General features: G+C 35.9%; 1 protein-coding gene across 5 annotated transcripts in view; it reads left to right on the plus strand.

Annotated features, from left to right (window-relative positions):
* Positions 1-21,072, plus strand: part of DCLK2 (doublecortin like kinase 2) — a 78,613-nt gene that overhangs the window by 38,991 nt on the left and 18,550 nt on the right. For 3 of the 5 annotated variants that reach the window (XR_002438456.1, XM_021396277.1, XM_021396279.1), the window contains exons 3-9: positions 908-1,010; positions 2,749-2,850; positions 4,156-4,206; positions 6,586-6,680; positions 13,974-14,046; positions 14,722-14,830; positions 18,589-18,646. Coding sequence is in view for 3 of the 5 variants with exons in the window: in XM_021396277.1 (XP_021251952.1) it covers positions 908-1,010; positions 2,749-2,850; positions 4,156-4,206; positions 6,586-6,680; positions 13,974-14,046; positions 14,722-14,830; positions 18,589-18,646 (591 nt within the window). In the remaining 2 variants the exon portion in view is untranslated. The remainder of the gene's footprint in view (positions 1-907; positions 1,011-2,748; positions 2,851-4,155; positions 4,207-6,585; positions 6,681-13,973; positions 14,047-14,721; positions 14,831-18,588; positions 18,647-21,072) is intronic. The other 2 variants (XR_002438457.1, XM_021396278.1) reach the window with 1 other exon arrangement.

The following is a 21,072-nucleotide window of genomic DNA, read 5'->3' on the forward strand; positions in this document are numbered from 1 at the left end:
TTAAAAAAAGAATGTTAAAAATAATAGAGAAGGGGTGGGGGAGGTTGGGAGGAGGAGAGGATGTAAAGCAATTACACAGGAAAATGTTGATCAGTTTAGTTTAAAGAATTATCTTGCTACCTGTAATCTTTTTTTTCTTTTATTTTTTTTTCTTAGAGCGAGTTAAAAGGAGTTCATTGGGATTTATTTTGTGACATTATTGATTTTAATTTGTTCTAAAGTAGATATTTACTCCTACACAAACTGACTTCTTGAGGGTTGGTTGTTTTTTATTTTTATTTTTTTCTGTGATCTTCGATTTTGTTCCCATAATGAAGATCTGAAGTATTTGTCCTTTTGAAAGCCTCCTCCTTCTTGAAATAGATTGTAACATTATTACTGCAACAATTAAAAATAGAGTGAGCAGTAAAAGGGCATGGAAGAAACTCTGCATTTTGTTTTTTTCTTGAATACCTTTTAATAAAAGGGACAAGTGGTGGTTTGGTTTGGTTCTACGTGACATTTAAAGATGAAAATGAAATGCCTTAGAGCATTAAATATTACAGAAGGAAAAATTTTAAGAGTTTGCCCACAAGCCATCAGCATAAGAATACCGGAAGCTTTAGTGCTACCAGTAGGGTTTCCAGCTGTTATATTCAAAGCCATCACCATGCACATATAGGGAAAAGTACAGGTATACATGTAAGAGAAGGTTGTCTTGGAGGTAAGGAACAGTAGTATTTACATTCTTGACTGTGAGTTTTCCTGCAGATGAGGAACAGCTGAAGTACTTGAGAACCACAATGACTGTTATTATAAAAGAACGAAAAGGAGTACACAAACTTATTAAGTGTTGCTGACTAACAGAAGATTTAGCATTTGAAAATACTACATTTGTTTATTTTACTCTATTTGTTTTGTCATTAAGGTGACATGCTTGCAGGACTTCTTTGGAGATGATGATGTCTTCATTGCATGTGGACCTGAAAAATATCGGTATGCTCAGGATGACTTCGTTTTGGATCACAGTGGTAAGACTGCGTTTCCTGAACCCACTAGAAACCTACTCTAACCTCTGGTCAATCCTCAAGAGCTGTGTGATATAGGAAAATATGCATTGGAATATATTTTCCTATCAATTAAAGCATTTTCCCAACCCATCATCTGTATTCTGTACATCAGTTAAAATGCACGAACAAGTATGATCTATTTTCTTAGGAAACAAACCCTGTCCATAAAGTTGCCTGCAAAACAGCACTGCATTTTAAAAGGTTCGCTTACATCTCTAATGTTTCTAAAATGAGTTATAAACATTTTCTTTTGACAACTGTGGACTACAAGATGGTCTCCATGTTGTTGTCTTCATGTGAGTTTTGAAAAATCATATATGTAACTGCTAATTTCATGTCTCAGATTGTCCTGCTAAACAATTCATATTTCATTCTTGAATGCTGTAGACCAAATGCTGAGCTTGTTTATACTGTGAGAGCTTTGTGGGTAACGATAATTGCCCTGGCAAGAATCATCAGATTATTTGAGGACAGCTTTGGACTGTGTATTTATGCTGTTTTTTCTAATTGTTATAAACACTGTAATTTCATTAGAAAATCTTCTATTGTATTAAGTAGTATAGTTTTATGTCTAACCACAGTGTTTCATACAATTGAATGGATTGGCAAATTCTTCCCATTCTACTGTTATTTCCAACATGCTGCTCTTCCAGAACTACCTGAGTATGTTGATTCAAATAAATGGTATTTTTTACATAGAATTTTAAACTCGCTGAGATACCGTTGTATTTTTGTGCAGGCATAGGAGAACATGACTGTATCACCTCACACTGCAAATTCTAGTCTGGACAAAAATATAAATACCTTTGTAGATCTTATGGTTAAAAGTTTGCTTTTCCCTTTCTAACACACACAGACTAACTGAGCTTATTTCCATTGAGAAACTAGCGACTGAGGGTTTCTTTCTCACTTTCTCACCATTAATGGTCCGTACTTTCTGTAATGCTTCTGGAGGTCTTAATAGATAAAAACAATTTCAGTACAGAGTGGATCATGGCTTGGGTATACAGCTCTATGTATCATTTTTGATGATGACTTGATATCATAGTCATGGCATTGCCATTATAGTGATGAACGACAGGGACAAAATTAAGAGGGAAACTGATATGATTAGATGGGGAGAGATTTGCAATAGATGCTAACTGTAGGAATTAAAACTTTTCAGAAATGTCAATACATGTATGATTATTTATTCCTTTCCTGTTTGCGTCGTCCTTTATTTCAAGATTCATAGTTGATGGTAAATTACAGTAATCTGTTGTCTCAGCATTTTGGAAGCAATAGGCATTTTTCACCTCTTCAAAAATTGTTCACAGCATCAGTTTCTTGCAAAAGAACGTAAAATAAGTTTGCTGTGCAGTTGCTCTAAATGAAGCTGCCATTACAGCACTCAGGATTTACCGAACTATCAGAGGAACGCTGTCATTGACTGTCTTCAGCCATTCAGCTGTGCATAGGTACAAACTTGAATAATGGTCATAACCCAAGTTCAAGACTTTGAATATTACGTAAAGCACTTGGCTCAAAAATATTTATATGATATGTGGGTTAAGTTTTAAGATTGACTGTTTCATTCAGTTTGGCAAGCATATTTGGAAAATACTGATGTTCTTTTTCTGGATAATAAACAGCGACTGTAGGGCTTGGAGGAAGCTGGTACACTGAATTGTTTTTGAAATTCCATCTGCTTGGTTTGCAGAATGTCGTGTTATGAAGTCATCTTATTCCCGATCATCTGGCATGAGGTATTCTGGGTCCAAAAGTCCAGGACCTTCACGTCGAAGCAAATCACCTGCCTCAGGTACAGCTTCTAGGAAAGAGATGAGCACATAAAATACACTCTAGCAGATGTGTAAGGGGTTGCAAAAGCTGTTGGCTCTTTGTGAAATACAAGTGCTGTGCTTTGTTTCCTGATAAAAATGCTTTATTGGTTTCTCTCATAGATTTAATACTGGTGTATAATAAAATACGCATTTCTTTTTGAATCCTGAGAAGAAATGTTGTTTCTGTTTATTAATTAACAGGCACAAGAAGTTTCATTTTAAGAAGATTGGAACAATTTGTGCCACTAGTTTACTTAGGATATGCTTTCAGCATAGCACTTGATTTGCTTGCAAACTTAACTATAGAATGGCTATGTGGTTGAATTGATATTCATAAGAGTATAGCCTTAAATGTTTTGAATTCAAAAGCTTTTTCCTATATAAACCAAATAATGTCAAAATACAGGAGTTTGTTATTTGAAGCAGGTTTAGGAGCTGTTCTGGAATACAATTACCCATTAACAGAGAATATTTTTCTTCTTGTACTCTGTGTAATTTCAAAGTAAGGCTCATGTTGTGTATTTGATGGAAGTTTGACTGGACCCCATCTGTTCCAAATGCTGAGTCTTTTATACAAATAAATAGAAGGGAGAATCTTGTTTTTCCTATTTAATGCTGCATTTAATTTCTAAATATAATAAAACTGAATATATTTCTTTCCCTCAGACCTGGAGAAGTAGCCCTAAAATCAAACCATTGAATATGTAAATATACAGTGCTCTGTTTTGGTTGTAATTATATGTGTGTAAGCTCCTGTGCATGTATTCAAAACTGCAATATGTTCAATATTCTCATATCCTTATCAATATTTATTTTGCTTAACTGATGCTGGTTAAAGTCATTTTATGTCTCTGAGTTCTTTAAAAGTGGAGTATTTATCATCTGTTTACCAGGTTTGTATATTTAACTGAAAGGCTTCAAATGCTGAGTTTCACAGATGATCTGTATTTCATTCAATCCTGTTAACTGCAGTGAGATTGCATAGGATATGCATGGGATATACATAGAATATATTCATTATCAATATTGAATTTTATACAAAGTATTTAGAAATCAGCACTGTCATTTCCTTACTTATTTCTCCTTGAACACCTCCATTGGTTAGGTTAATCTGAAAATTTATCCAAAGTGTCTGGTATTTATCCTTCTATTTACTTGCCATTTTTTGTCATGTAGTGTTTAGTTATCTTTATTTTCCCTTCTTTCTTTCATGCATGTTCAGAGCTGTTTAATAACTTTTCTCCTTAATGTCTTTTTCCTTTGTGTTAAATATATGAGTACAGTTAAGAGGGGTGGCCACTACTCCAGTGCTTATTCTTCAGCAAAATCCCCAGGTGAGCCATTACTGTTATGGCTGTATATCACCAGTGTGTCTCCTTCCTCTCCATTTCCCCTTTCCTCTGCATCTGTGAGTATTTTTAAGCTTGAAATGCACATTTTGCATTTACTGAGCCAGAGCCATAATGCATCCAGCATTTTTGTGAAAAGTAGGTATTTGACTGAGATAATACAAGTAATACTTTACAGTTGTTTGTTGGACATCTGCTAATGGCATCAGTGTTAAATTTGTAAAGGTATAATCTTACTACAAGTAGAGGAGCAGTCTGAGAAGCAGAATGTTTGTGTATATGATAATAGAAATGTTCAACTAGTGCAAAAATACAGAGGTAAGATCTGCTGCAAAGAAAGGTGCAGAAATGTGTGCCACACCTTTTTATTTGCAGTCTCTCGCTCTCCTTTTTTTCTTCTGGTGTTTAAGAACCTAGGTTGGAATGACAAGAAACCTCTCTCAACCTTCAATTCCAAGTGAAAGTTTCGCTGGCGTTGCTCTAAAACACTAAATCTCTTACAAGTAACACATGCTTTCATTAGCAAATAAGTTGTGACTTTGGACCATATTAAAAGTTAACAATTTGAAAGTTATTCATAGGTTTTTCAGCTTTCAGCGTTCCAGTACGGTAAATTGTCACCTAACACGTACAATTTAGGAAAAGCAGAGATTTTTTTTTTCTGTATATTCAGGCTGCTGTACACGTAGAAAGAAAACTCAAAAGAACTTACACTTGGAAAATAGTTAAGAAAGGTGAGTTTTGCATATACAGGAAATTATCAGCAAATCAATTCAGCGAACAAGCTAAGTGCTAAAAATAAATACAGATTGCTTGTGTTTTCTGAGTTTAAAAAAAAAAAAGTACTGCTGTCTGCAAGGGAGTTGGACTCGATCTCTAGAGGTCCCTTCCAACCCCTACAGTTCTGTGATTCTATGGTCTACAGACATCCCTTTCAAATAGGATCCTTGGCAGAATGCACTATGTGTTGTATAATCACAGAAGGAAAATAGGTGGAAGGAACCTCAGGAGGTCATCTAATCACACCGCTGGCTCAGTGTGCCACCACACATGTCCAGCAAGCACAGCTAAGATACTAGCAAAGAGCTGGAATACTGTGAGTGTATGGTGGGATATTCTTCCTCAGAAGAGGGAATATTGTTAACCAGCTGAACTCACAGGTACAGTTTAGTGGTTCTGCCAGTGCTTAAAAGGATTATAGTGACGTAGAGACAGGTAGAGATGACTTATGGTGTAGGCCTCAATGGTTATGTTCGGGCAAGACTGACTTACCTATGAGTTTCATAAAAAAAAATTGTGAAGAAACAAAAATTATTTTGCTTCTGTAGTAATAGTTGGTCATTTGAAAGCAGATTCTTCTAATGAAGTACCTCATTTTTTGTTCATGTACTTTACAGCTTGGAATTAATTCTAACAGCATTTACTAGCCCTTTTCATCTTCATCCTTGCAAATTAGTACAAAACAAAGAGATGCTGACAAACCCAGTTTAAAGAAGTTTATGTAAAACAAAGTGATGAAAAGTAGCATATTGAGAGAGATCTGCAGGAGGGATGTATGCTTCTAAATTCCTTATACTACTTTAAAAATGTACGTAAAATGAAGTAACTTCTCTATTGTTCTTGTGTGCAACCCTTGTTAAAGTCAAACTCAAAAGTATGCTGAAATACTAAATATCTTTTGCAGAAAAAATTAAACTCTTAGTCCTTTAACAGGTTTGGGAATGAAAATCAAGTTTAAGATTTCAAGATGGACTTATTCTATAGCTAAATAGTTGTGCCTTAACATCACATATAAGAGAGAGATACAGTTATGAACAACAGGAATTTCTGGAAGTTGTAGTGCAGTCAGCCTGGCCTACTGACAGGTAGACTGCTTAAGTTGAAAAAATAGTATTTAGATGTGCTCAAAGAACAGGAAAAAAAAAACCCACCAAAAACTGTGTTCTGTGAAATGTTACACCAGAAAAGTAATGTATTGATACAAAAGGGAGAAACATACAGCCATGTGTTTCTGCTTATGAACACTTCCTCTCTCCATATTTGGTTGTGCTATATCACAGTAAATTATGGAATTTAAAGAGATTATGTCTGCACTTGCAAAGTACAGAGTCAACTTTTTAAAATTCTGGAAGAGCAATGTGATATTTGTGTATTTTCTTAATCCCATATCTAGCCACGTGAGTTTGGGGGGAATAACTGTGTGGCATGCCATCACATAATTTATTCCTAAATGCTGATGATCTTTCCGTACAGATTTGAGTGATACCTAGTCAGAAAGATATATTATGTTTTAAAGGAAGTTAGGTGGGTTTGTTTGTTTGTTTTAATCATCTTCCATTTGTTTGCTTTTATTACTTTTGGCAGTTAATGGAACTCCAAGCAGTCAATTATCCACTCCAAAATCTACAAAGTCCTCCAGTTCTTCACCAACAAGCCCAGGCAGCTTTCGTGGACTCAAGGTAAGTACCAGAACCATAAAACTATTCTATTCTCTTATTAACTGAATGATGTATTGCAGTAACACTGAAGAATAATTAAAAAAAAGTTACAATTCTATAGAGCAGCCTTGCTAGTATGAGGTTAAAGTGGAAAATAGAGCTGAAGTAAGATTTTTGTATTTTGTCTTTGGCTTGCAGGATGGAGCTCTCAGCTTAAGGAAGACTGAGGGTGGTGACAGTGGTTTGAATATGCCAGTTTATCCTTCAGGTTTTTCACTGTTTCGTAGATGGCAAAAATTCCCTGATTAATTTATATCCCCTTAGCATATATTAATGTAGTATCCTCTTCTGAATACATTATCATTCTGTAGCACTGCTCAAAATCTCATCTGAAGCACCCTTCCTTCACCTGTGGCACGCAGTTTCACTGCTTAATGCAATCTCCTACCTGAAAGCATGAGAGGGATTCCTTTGAGAGCGGCCTGATGTCTGGCAGATTTTTCTCCGTGTTACACCAAGAGAATTCTCTGCCTCTCCTACTTAAAAACGGCAACATTTACAGTTCTTAGAGGCTGCCCAGAGCCTTTTGGTAAAATAAAAGGAATGGTCTGGAGCACACAACAGAGAATCATACTGATGCGTTTGTGCAGCTGTCCTTTCAAGGAGAATTTTCTTATGGAATCATGAATTGCAGCTTTTGTGGAAGCACATTAGATTGCTTTCTCTCTGATTATTCTGATCAAGTAATAGCTCCCTTTGGTGAACACAACAGTTGTGAAGAGGCTGCATAATTCTGTGGATAACTTTTGTCTGAATTAAGGGTCTGGCAAAATAAAGTGATTTAAATAGTATTTAGATCTGGTTTTTGACATGCTAATTGTTCCCATGTCTTTGTTTTGCAAGGAGTAATCTTTTCTCAAGAAACTAGAGAAAAGACTTTGATTTACATGTTAAATTTCAATATATATTGTAGTTGTTTGGTTAATTGAGGCACATCATGTTGATGAGCTGTACCACTCCATAGCTGCTTTTTGTCCAAAGCAACATAGATTGATCTTCCTTTACAAAGCATTTTCAAGAGCTGCAGTGGTTCAGATACTGAAAATTGTAACTGTGGTCTTAAATTTGTCTTGACAGCTCTTGAATAAATTTATGGTAAAGGACACCAAAATTAGTGAACGTGAGGCTCTCAGATGGTTGTTGCAATATCTAACAAATGCTCTTTACTGAAATTTCAAGTTTCGAAACTAGATAATTAGGCTTTCTTTTTTTCCCCATGCTGTGTTCAATGTATTAAAAGCTCCATTAAGAAAGAGAAAATTCTGTTAGTGGCAAGCACTTTTCTGCGAAGTGGACATGTCCTGTTTTCCCTTCACTGTCAATTTCAATGAAGTAGGCTTCTGTACCTTTTCATCTTGGAATTTAATTGATGCTAGATATTAATTAGTCTTTGTGTCAAGTAAGTCATTCTTACATGACCAAAGAAAACAGCAACTGTAAATGAATAATCTCAGACCTAATATGCTACTGAAGTAGTGGGTACCCCTTGTTTTATCCCATTGAGATATACCTGTTCAGTAGGAAAATTCTAGCTGTATTCCTGAGACTAAAGATAGGAAAAATTAGTGGGCGAATCTCTGGATAATTTCCAAAAGGATCAAGAGCACTGTGCAGTTTCTTGGTTATGTTGTAGTATTAATGACAGTTTCAGTGGGAAGTATCAACATTAAACCAGTAAGAGGGAAGTACTGTTTAATGCAGAACAGGATTCTTTTAAGAAACCCATTGTTATTATTGTAAGATTGATCTTGGCCAATCCAGTGATGAAAACAGAGGGAAAGCACAGGCCAATTTTATGATTTTGAGATTGCTGAAGAATTCCTTGTTGCTACAACTGCATCACTGCACAGACAAGTAATCTGGTTTCCTGCACTTATTTAAAGGTACCATGACTGCAGCTGAATGAAAATGTGGATATAAATAAATATTGTGGCAGACAGTGAAGGTATAAAGAATATTTCTGATGATTTTTTGGCTTTGGAAATGCAATATTACAGCTGCCTTGTTGTTTAGAAGGCATGTATGTTTATTTTTGTAGAGCATGAAACCAGAATTCCTAGAAAAATATTAAAATAAAAATAACTGTTTCTGAGCCTTGGGAAACAGGAGAAGGGAACAAATCAAGGTTGATTTTTCTATTTATTTCCTGTGAAGAGCAGGCCATCAGAGCAGCTGCGCACAAACTGTCCTTTGTAAACAATGTTGTTCAGAAAGCCAGAGCAAAACACAATATTTGACTACAGATTAGAAGCTGGCTAAGTTGTTTGAAGATCAGCATAGAGCTTAAGTGATAATGCTAGTTATCAAGGCAGTAAACATGCAAAAGATACTGATTGTAACAGTAATTTTTTTCTGTCTCAGCCATCAAGTCCTATATCACATTCTCTGAATGCCACTTTTCCTTTAAAGTGAAGCCTTCTTAGTTCACAAGGATTCCTTCTGCTTTGCAGTGCTTTCTAAGTAGAAGTGCAGAATCTCCTTGCAGGAAACACTTCTGATGAACGGCTTATCTTTTAAGGGAAAGGTTTTCCGCACATAAAGTTGCGTGCTACTTTAGTTTCTGCTAAATTTTCCATGGAGATCAAAATTTGTTCATGGATTAAGAAATAATGGTAATACTACACTTGGTGATACACGACAAATGACTGAGATGAGTCCTGTTCTGTAGATAGGTCACAGCTGAATTGTTTAGCACTTGTCTTTGGTTCTGAGTGTGTGTTTACGAACTCAGATATGTAGTGCCATACAGGCTACTTTGACTCCTAGCTCATCTGGTACATGTGTTACTAAGCATGACATGTACCATAAAAATCATCAGAGACTAGAATAAGAATGAGATTTTGAGAAGTAGTGTCCTTACTTGGGTGTGTTTTGTTGTTCTCTACTGGAATTAAGTACCATGAAGTCTTAGCATCTTTTTTTTTTCTTTAACAAATAAATAAAGTTATACTTTGCAGTTGAGGCATTTCTTAGAATTGCCATTATGCTAAGTAGTAGTGTTTGAATTCATCTTATATTACTTTTTTGATTTATTGAGCAAATGATCAAAGAGAAAGGGCATTAAAACCCAATCCAACAAATAAGCACTTGCTTAACTTTAAGCTACTGATTAGTCCCTTTTACTTCAATGGAACAGTTAATTTGCTTAAAGTTAAACATGTGCTTAAGTGATTTGAGAGATTAGTACCTATCTTCATCAAGGCTGTAATCTTCAGTATTGTACACATGTATGTCTGCTAGCAGATGCATGTTAAGGAAATATGCATGGAATTATTCAGCCTAGGCAATAGCAGTTCTGAGAGGAGTTCTTTAACTGTTGCTTTTGGTAAATTTACAGTTAAGCATCTTTCTTGTTCATAGAGTGGATAAAAAGACTCAGCTATTCTGTGCTGGGAGGAAAACCAACATATTCAACTCTGTGTTAAGTCCTCTCATCCCGGTCTTAGGTTCTCTAAAAGCTTTGCATAACGTGGTGTAACTCAGAATCTCTTTAGGAGAAATGGTAAATCTTTGCATGGTTCTTCAGTGTTTCCAGAGCGGTGCAACAAAACGTATGACAAAATAGATAGGCATATCATGTACACTCAAATTACTGCTAGCAAAATCACTATGTTTTTATCGGCTATTTTACTGTTACAAGTAGCTCCTTGATAAAGTGTCATAGAATCATAGAATTGCTCAGGTTGGAAAAGACCTTAAAGATCATCAAGTCCAACCACAACCTAACCATACTACCCTAACTATATGGGTGGGTTACTAGCAATGTTGAGTATCACTTAACCATTAAGAAGTTGTTTTATATTGTTTTTATCTTAGGGATTTTGTTAGTATTGAGCATTGTAATAAACATTAACAATATGAATGTGTTGGAGGACAAGGACAGCAAGTTTAGTGTATAGTAGTACAAAGTTGTCAAACAACCGTAAGAGGTGTCATGGAAGCACTTGCATATGAATGTACAGCCATGTACACCAGACCAGGCCATTCAGTGACAGAAGCCCTCCTTTTCTATCCAGACAAGTAAGACAGACAGACACAAAGAAACCTTTAGGTGGGAAGTAGTAACATTGCAGGAAAACATGGTCTAGAAGGCACTATCCCATATGGCTACCAAGATGTTAGTTATTGAATGTGGAAAAAAAAAAGCCCAAAACATTTCCGCAATCATTTCTCATGGACAATTTCTCTAGCCTGAATGCAAAGGTTAGTCAATTAAGGTACCATTCTACTGCAATAGAATGTGAAATTCAATCTGTGGATCCTTCCTCAGACTCTCATGAGATGAAAAATAAAATCCCACCAGATGTATAGTTATCTGGGATTACTTTCCTACTCCTTCCACCTTTCTATTTTAAATACAATGTTTACATATTTTTCTGAGGTATGGTAGCATTTTGACTCAAAAAACATAATAAAAGTCTTCTGTGCTGGGTGAGTAGCATTAACTAAAATGAAGACTGACAAGCTGCTGTTTCTTTCTCTCCCAAATTGTAGACTCAGGCTCTGAAACAGATCTTAAGGGACCCTGGCCAGTCCCTCCCGACTTATCCATCACCTTACATCTGCATACTCATTTTAGTTCATCTCTTGAACTCTGTGATGATATAAAGGCTTTAGTGATTTTTGTTTGATCTTTTTTTGTTCTGGATACTTCAGATGTTTAAAAAAAAAAAGAAAGAAAATCCTACGGTACTGTATCAATTATTTGTCTGTAATATGTTAGAAACAGGTCTTTTACTATCAATGAAGTAATAATATTGCCTCAGATCTGAGTTTTCTAGGACTTGCATATGAGTGAGAAGGTGGATTTAAGTCCTGTGCACTCTGAATTTATCAAGTGTAAGGGGAGCAGTATTGAAAGAGAGCAATAGTGCTGTGTGGACTAGAATACAGGAGGAGGAGTTGTTTCAAAGTCTAATCTGCAGTGCAATGATAGATTCAATCTGTATTCACTAGTATTTCAGTGTGCATCCTTTTCTATGTGCAAATCCAGTCATGACTAGTGAACCAGTCAAGTGGGCTATCAGTGGTGCAAGATACTCAAAATACCATGTCACTGGGTAGCTAAATTATTAGAAATTATCTTATTAATAATTGTTACTTAATCATGAGTCACTTGTTATTAATTCATACCTCTTTCCCACCTTTTCTGGCTAATTAAGTACATCATAGACAGCTGGAGAGTATTTCTACCATGCTCTGACACAGTAGGGAAAGACTAGACCGGTTTTGCTGCTGAGGAACGGAGCTCCATAGACCCAGCTCCCAAAATACAGGTAGAGTGGGTTTGACCTCATCTCTAGAGCCATGAGGTAAATTATTATTGGCAGATCTAAGGTTAAGTTGCTGTTTCCAGTTCTGATCAATCATCTCAGCCACAACAGCAGCATTAGCACCTGCTCCTATCTGTTTCCTTCTTGTAAATAGTGTGGTAAGAAGGTATGTGCCTAGTCATGCTCTGACCTGATTATAAGGATGAAGGAAGGTGGAAAGGTGAGCTAAGTATTCACTTGTATTTTCACTCATTCAAAAGCCCAAATGGATTACTATTTTTGACTGATGTCTAATATTTTGCAGGGATCTCTTCTGTTATCCCTGTTTCATACTTGAAGATGTGACTGATAAGAGACAGACTTATGATTTTGCATCATTGTCATTTAACCCAAGTGTCCTTGTTCCTAGTTCTTGTTAAACAAAAATCTCAGAAAGACAGCTACATTAACATAGCCTCATTTTAGGTTATTAGCAATGAGTAGTAGTAGTAGCTGCCTGGTTGTCGTTTGATGGTACTGCTATGCCAAATGCTGGTAAACAGCATTGTTTTAGAGGCTCTGCAAAATTAACTTGTACAGCTGTACAGTTGTATAGCCACTGTACCTTTAGCTGATCTGGCAGCTCAACTGCCACTAGAAACTTAAGCATTCATTAGTATTTCATGAGCCTTTAGACAATATCCCTATCTGTCAGTTCAGTTTTTTCACTGACAATAGTGTTAATGATTTAAAATATTCTGCAGTGTAACCAGACAATGTCAGCTAAATGGAAAATGCTGCCTTTGGATTCCTGGTGTCATGTAAAGCCATTTCCACAGACACTGAGCTTAAGGCAGGGAAGCATTTTAATCCTTGATGTGGTGAGCAGTGAGAACTATTGTAATAGCTCATGAAGAAAACAAGGTTTTGGAAATTCACAGAACAGCAAGAAATACTACATAGAGAAGAGTGGGATGATGTAATAACTTTATATTTCTATATATTTTATTTAATAGTATTTACTAAATTATTAAACAGCATTTAACTGTAATGGGAGAAGTTATAAAAAACAGCAGCACATAGATCTGTACCTTATACCGTTCATTGCATTTGTTCATACACCGCCCCATTTTGAGATAAAAGTTGATTGCTCATTATGACAGGACAACTGTGAGTGGAATTGTGAGGATTCAGATCGAGGACCAGTTAAGTTGCTAGTGCAGCAAAACCTATTTTCATCAGACATCATCCTTCAAAACCAGTTAGATAATTGTTTTTACCAAGACATCTAACTTGCATTGTTTGTAGATACCCTCAATCTTCACATCCGTAAGAACCTAAAGTACAAACTTTTAAACTGTCAAGGAAATCTGAATATCATAGATGTTCTAGGCACCCTATGCCAAAACTGTGTGCTTTAAATGTAAACGAGTAGGGTCACGCAAGCACTTCCACATTACCTTCCTAGCATGCCTCACTGCTAATCTGAAGAGGGCACGGACTGACAGAGTTCAGCTGGGGAAACCTCCGGCAGTGCCAGCTGTGAAGTAGATGTGTTAGAATACACTGGTCACTGGATAGTTGTCTGGATGGCTGTCTCTGGGTTTGAATCTCTAGCTGACATTAAAATATATGTTACCCAGCATGCACAGTATATTGCAGCTGTCTTATTGCATAGACTGAAGAGAGAACGTTTGTGCAGTGGGAGAGAGTTTTCTTTGTTGTTAGCAGGCTTGCTAAAATGCGTTCAGCTATTTCTATAAAGAGGAATATCAAGTTTATATCTCAAGTTAGGTGAAAGACGGTGTTTTACGTTAATGAAGATGAAATGTGAGAAAGGAAGAGTGAAAATAAAATGAGAGTTGAAAAGTAAACTGACTCTGTATAGGTGTTTTTAGAGTTTTTTGCAAATTTTCTGCTGTTTTCTTTAAATTTCTTCCTGACTTCTCCTTGCAATTACTTTATCATGAATATGAAGATAACAAGATATGTGCTTTCATAGATCCCTCCACATGGTGGATCATCATCCAATGTGAATGGTGTACCTGAATCACTCCATTGCCACAGTCCTGAAGGTAGGCCACCAACAACTACTAAATGCCCTTGCAGAAATTTTGCTGTAAATAAAAATTAGTTTAGCGATGTTACATGTTAGCTTGCTGGTTTGTCAGCCACTCCTCCCAGCTTTGTATCATCAGCAAACTTGCTGAGGGTGAGTTCTATCCCTTCATCTTCTTAATTGATTAAGATGTTGAACAAGGCCAGATATGATAATGGCATAGCCTGGTTTAGGCTAAGCAAAAAAAAAAAAAACCAAACAAAAACTTGAAGCAATTGGACCAGATGCTGCTTTTTATCATATAAAGAAAATATGCATTTTTACTTGCCGTCGTGATTTTTACATGCACTGTAAATGAATCTTTCTTTCATATATGCAAAAAGTCAAGATAATACAGAAAAAGTATTTTGAGTTCAGAAAGTGTTCTAACTGCATTCCTCACTTTCAGAATACATCCACACTAAAGGTAATCTTTGAGTTATACGTAAAAAGGTCAAACAACTCTGTCTTATGTTGTTGATTCTTACATTTAAGATAAAAAAAAAAATAAGGGAATAAGCAGAGAGGAAAATAGCTTACACTTCTGTTTTGTATTTGTGAGTGTTTTAATTCTGTATCTACCTATGGGGGATATATGACACCTTGCTGACACCTCTCTTCAGTTTGTGTTACTGACCGTGCTTTTTTGCAGGTGTGAATGGAAACAAGTGCTCAGGGTCATCCACCATTCTTGAGAAGTATAAAGTTGGAAAAGTGATTGGTGATGGCAATTTTGCTGTTGTGAAGGAGTGCATAGAACGGTGAGCAAGGAGAATGTTTGGTAGTGCTGTTTATTTTACTGGATAGAACCCTGTGCATTAGCACAGTTGCATAGAAAATGAGATGAAAAGAAAGGGCAGTTACAAAGATATGCCTACAACTAGAGAACTAGACAAAGCAAAACACACAGAGCTTCCTACTGTTATTCCAGCAAAGGCACGTGAGAGCAGCAAAGGAACGTGGCTTTTGAATCCCCAAAGCTAAAAGAGATATCACCTTTTAATGGAGGCCCTTAAGGAAACGCTACAGATCTTCTAGAAACTCCTTCACACCACACATGGGACTGCTGGGGCTGACAGGAGATTTTATGTGGCATCTAAGCAGTCTTTCAGGGAGCCTCAGCAATTTTGGTGCTGTGGTATCCTTCTGCGTGCTGCTTAAGTCATTTTTCACAGCTTTTGGTATACCGTGAACAAAGTATTCTTAAAGGCATACAGTTAGTGGCAGATAGTCTGTGCTACTGACTCCTTTCTGCTTGCTTGTTCAGTGAGGTAGCACGGTGTGGAGCCAGAGACCTCAAGTCAGCCTTTTAATATTCCAGACTCTGAAATAGTCTTGTGCCCAGCTTCCCTGAGGGTAAACAGGATACCTTTACAGACCTGTGCTGTATTACTGCTCATTCTCTGCAAGCTTTGTGTCATGCTTTGCTGTTATTTTAAATAGAACAGATGATTTGACTGTCACTTTCTCAGTTTATGCTTTAGAAGCACCTTCTTCATCAATCTGAGAATTACGTCAGCTTCTTAAATATAACAAGGAATCTCCAATGTGACTATAAGTACTGAGCAAATTCAGCAAACGTCTGTAAAATCCATAGCAGTTACCAGAGTATTTGATCCTCATCTGCTGGTTTACTTTAAATAAACATCATTTTGAATAGGAACATCTCATTCCAGTCTCAGCAGATCATATATTCACACAAGGGCATTCTTGCTGAATCATGCAAATAAGCCAAAGGGGTTATGTAGTGAAGCTGAACACACTGAATGTATACGTATAGGTTACAATCCCTACCTTTATGCAGCCATAACTGTTTATTTTTTCCCCTCAAGAGAAAGGTTCCTTGATACTGTCTCTGTGTTATTTCTCTCCTTTACTGAAAAGAATATTGGTGGGTTATATGCAGTACAACATCTAATACTCTCTTTTGGTTTATAGCAGAAAACAACGATCGTTATTTTTAATACTAGATGAGGTACTAGCATCCAAGGTTTATATATTAAGGAATAAAGACTCAGGTGACAGCTTCTAGAGATGCTAGCTGAATACAGTACTGATAATGGAAAAAAAATGGCTGAGTGATCTGAGTACACTCCAAATAACTTCCTGTTGTATGTGCAGGGATTACATAATGCTTCTATCACTGTTAACATCTATAAACTACATGGGCTTGATGCTACCACCAAGAAACTGTGATCCTGACAAGCAATCCCACATTAGAGTGCAATCACTTCCCTAGTGCTTTAAAAACTGCAGGTCTCTTACAAAAATTATGAGAAGGCAATATAGCCAGCTGCGCTGAAAAAAGAATTCTGAGTCCATTTTATTCTGCAAGAAGCTACACATAAGAGGCTTGAGAGAAACTAAATGAATTATGCTTCACAGCGTCTTCCCACATGGTCTAAACCTGGCCACAAATCCTTTGTTAGCTGTAGAGCAAATAAAGTTCATGAAAGATAGAAGATTAAACGCATAAGATTGCATAACTTCATATTTTCAGAAATAACTACGGTGTATTTTGGAAACTGCATGATTTCCACTGAAAATGGGAAAAGGGCTGCCAGGTCACTATGGTTTCTAAACATCATCTGTGCTTTTTGGAATGAGGGGACTGGGCTACAAAAACAACCTTCACATTATTTAACAAAGATACAAAAATAAAAAGTCAAATTTAAACTCAAATACCTAGCTTCGTATATGGTTCCATCTTTATATCTAGTGAAGCATTATTAAATGAATTTTACATAAAAATAAATATAATGCAATTGTGGCTAATAATAAGGAGAGGAAATACCAACTATAAATGCTCTTCCTTTAATTTATATTAATTATTATACTTAATTTCTCATAGCATTATGTTTGAAAGCTTCAGTTGTGGAGCCAGGAAGCCATTATATCAGCTGTTCTACAGAACAAATAAAATGGTCTCTTTCTCAAAGGGCGCCTATACGTCTATATATGTGAAGATATGAGTCAACAGATGGATACTGACAGCTAGACAGAAGAATGCCAGCAACCTGTCAGACAACACTGGTCAATATGATAGGCAGTGATATCAACACACAAATCGTGTGTCTGCTACCCCTTGTATTTTTTTAGGTGCTGTAGTATAGCATTTGCAGGAGGGATTTGAAGTTGATTAATGAATTGGCTTTATAAGTGTTAGCTCTTATTTCAACACAGCACAAATGCTGAAGGTTTCCTAAGTGGGTTTTGCTGATGAGTTATTCGCAAACTTTCAGATAATGCACTTAATTTAGTATAATATAAATTGATTCTGAATTACACCTTGTGTTCATAGTAGATTTTACATCTGCTCTATAAGAGGACAGGATTTCACAGATACCATTTAAATAACACTTCTATCTGAAGACTGGATCAGGTTGTAACTATGACAACCTAGCAGATACAGCTGCACATTAAGAGCAGAGATTCTCTGCTGCATTTTTTCAATAATGGATTATTTGAATGTGAAACGTTAACTCAGTTCCTTTTTTGTAAGGTAGCAATTTTGATTTGCTGTATCTAATGCAAAAAGTACAGCGAGAATTAACTTGTTAACTTAATAATATACCTAATTTTTTCTTTTGTAATTGCCTGCAGTGTTTTTACTACATATGCTAGTGGTGCTCTGAGGCACGCTTAAGTCTCTTGGTACTAACACAAAAACAGTATAGTAGCAGTAGGATTTTATGACACTTTGTTTTGATGTTTAACTCTGCCTTACTATAATTAGTAATATCATCTTTGATTAAAGGAAAAAAAAAATGAAGGCAATTTATTTGTATTGCTTTTTTCTCTCATTTTTTCCCCTTCTGAAAAAATGTAGAAGATTTTTATTATTGCTTAGAGGGATAAAAACAAAAATAGAGCTCCTTCCTCCAGGGAGAGTATTTACCAAAAAATAGTTATCCTTCTTACTTTGGATATCACCGCCCTCTTAAATGTCCTGGCACTACAGATGATAGCTATAAAGTTCCATAGACTTATGAGGAGAGGGGAAAAAAAAAAAAGAAAAGAATGAAATACAAAATTATCTCCTAATAAATTCAGCAGGAATTTGGACTAGTATATAATGAAATGCAGGGTTTTAGCTCTGCTGAATCCTATCGATTTTTTTTTTTTCCACAAGGGTATCATTTTTTTTTTCCTCTCCTCACACATAAATGTGGATGATTTTATCTATAAAGCCTACCAGGTGAACAAGGCAAAGTGGAGAGCCCAAGACAAATTCTGCATGTTGCAATAAAGAGGTGAGAGGGAGTTGTGCTAGGTCACAGAAGAATGAATTGCAGCTGGAGCCTAGGAATAATACAGTAAGTGAGCAGGGCTGTGGTAGTCAGGGAAACAGCAGGCACAAATGTTGCTGAGAAAATGAAAAACAAAATGAAGCCTGTTCTGTGCATTTTTTCTCTGCAGCCTCCATGGGTCAAGGCATTCTGCTTTGTATATTTCTTACAGATAATGCGACATAATGTTGACTGGTTCCTGATTAACATTTTCATATTTTTCTCACTAGATCCACAGGAAAGGAGTTTGCACTGAAGATTATAGACAAGGCTAAATGCTGTGGAAAGGTAGCGTGCAACAATTTACATGTTTAAGAAAACTAGCAGAAGCAGCACGAGCAGCTGCTCATTAGTCATAAATGGTGGGTGTGTTTGGGTTTTCTGACTGTTCTCAGAATATCTGTTTAACAGGGTGATATTCCATCCAAGAAGCAAATAATAAAAGTTGTGAGTGTTAGTCTGCTAGCTTGTAGAGTAAAAAAAAAACAAATTGTCATGCTTTTTATTGAATTAACAAATACCAGTACTGGTCCAAAATGAAATCAGACAAAACATAGCCTAATTATTTTGATTTATAAAATACAAGGGAGGAAATTTCCTGCTACCCCTTCCCTTTCTACCTCTTACCCTTTTTTATGGCTGTACATACTCCTTTTTATACAGAACATGGATTTGGGAAGAAATTTTATCAACCATTTCTTCTTGTTTATGTAGTTAAATGTCCTGTAGAACAAAGACCCCTTAACAAGAGAGTGCTGTATACTTTATTTTTAATACACTAAAAAAAAAAAAGTCCCCAACAGAAGAGCACGTTACATAAGAGAAGCAGGTATCCTAGAGTGTCACAGACCTCCTCCCAAGTACACACATTTAAAAACAAGGGAAAAAAATAAAAAACCAAGAGGTAGAACATAGTCAAGAATGGAGACTAAATGTTGGAATAAATGACAAAAAATAAGACTTCTATTTTCACTGCTTTGCAAGACCTTAAAAACAAAGGACTCTTGAGGAACTTATGACTAAAATGGGTCATAGTGTATTGTTAGCAAAAGCAACACTGAAGGCACAGTATTAAATAGCAGTCAAATTTTGGTTTAAAGACTCTGAGATAGGAAATAAATGGCATTCTTTCAAGTATGACTAAAAGGACAGTCTTTTTTGATGCAAATATCCAATTTCATATGTAAATGATCACAATGAAATGATTCTGGATTTATCTTTGCAACCAAGTTACGGTTTTAGCTGTTTTTTATCAATTGCATAGAGTAACTGTTCTGCAGTGTTATATTCAGAGTTGTAAATGATAGAAATGACCTTGTAGGAAGATGTTGAAAGTCCATGTCATGTTCTTTGTATAGTAAGGAGCTGTACACTGCTTTATAGTGACACCCTACCTGCTGTGATGACTTGCTCTGGAGTGGAGGTCCTCTGACAGAAATGGTCTATCTGTGCAGATTTTAAGTTAAGTTGCATAAGGAGATGAATATTCTTTCCCCCTATTACTTTATCTCATATCTCTAGGTTTATTTAATGGAGAATTTAGAGAGAAATCTTAAAAATGTATAACCACAGGAAAAACAGTGCTAGAATTGCCTTTGTAAGATTAAAATGTAGGCATTTCTTTGGCTGTGGGAAAGGTGAACCCATGTGTTTTACCAAAAAAATAAATATTTTTTTATTCTTTAATGCATTCAACTTCAGATATTTCTCCTACTTGTCTGAGTCAGCCTTTATGAGGCTGCCATAAATTGGAACAGTCCAGAGACCATTCTATACAGTAGAGTTTGGAATTCAGACAGACTTTCTACTTACCATTCTTGCTGCTTTAAAACAAAAACATTTAAAAAAAAATTAACACATGGTTGCATGCTTGTCTGTTTTGAAGAGACCTGTGTCTATATAGCTGCATACAGATGTATGTGTACGTGCAAGCAAAGACCATACTTAACCAAGTAAATATTTAAATTTTGCTACAAGTTAGTCCTCCACCCTCTCTCCTTGCCAAGATATGTCCTGTCCTAAAAACAACCATCTGGATCAAATATGTGTGATTTGTATGCTGCTCACTGCTCTCTACCAATTTATCTTAGATTGACTAATGCATTTTCTATAAGAAACTTAAATGCTAATTATACAGCAATTTCTCTTTAAATAATTTATTTGAATGTAGACTGAAATCTATACTGCACTATAAAGGAAGATGTTAAAAAAAGGTTTGAAAACAATTTTTTTTAATGACAAAATAGTAAAAACAGTGGTGTGGTTGAAACCAACTGGGTACACACTAGCCAGTGCTTTGAAGACAGGTATCAAAAGAATAGCTCGACAATGTTTTGGAACCTTTTTAAAATGAGCATTATTATTACTGGTTTTAAATAAAAATAACTTCTACCTGGGTTTTGTTTAAAACAATTAACAATTTAGTCAAATTAAATAAAGAATACATAGGTAAAACCATTGTGTCTCAGTCAGAGTCAATGGATATAATAAATTGAATGTTATTTGTTCTTTGGGTAGAAAAATATATTAAAAGATTCTAGTTTTTCTTTGGATTCTTAACACTAGTTTTGAATTTACAGGCTTCCATCCCTAAGGCTTAATATGCTGTGGCTGTTCACTTTTGTCTGTTGATGAGATTGAGCATTGTGTTCAACAAAATTGCTTCATGTTTATTTGTTTTCTTCCTCCAGAGCACCTTTGCTTGGAGCAGACAT

The sequence above is a fragment of the Numida meleagris genome, chromosome 4 (assembly GCF_002078875.1).
Source record: "Numida meleagris isolate 19003 breed g44 Domestic line chromosome 4, NumMel1.0, whole genome shotgun sequence".
NCBI classification, from domain to species: Eukaryota; Metazoa; Chordata; class Aves; order Galliformes; family Numididae; genus Numida; species Numida meleagris.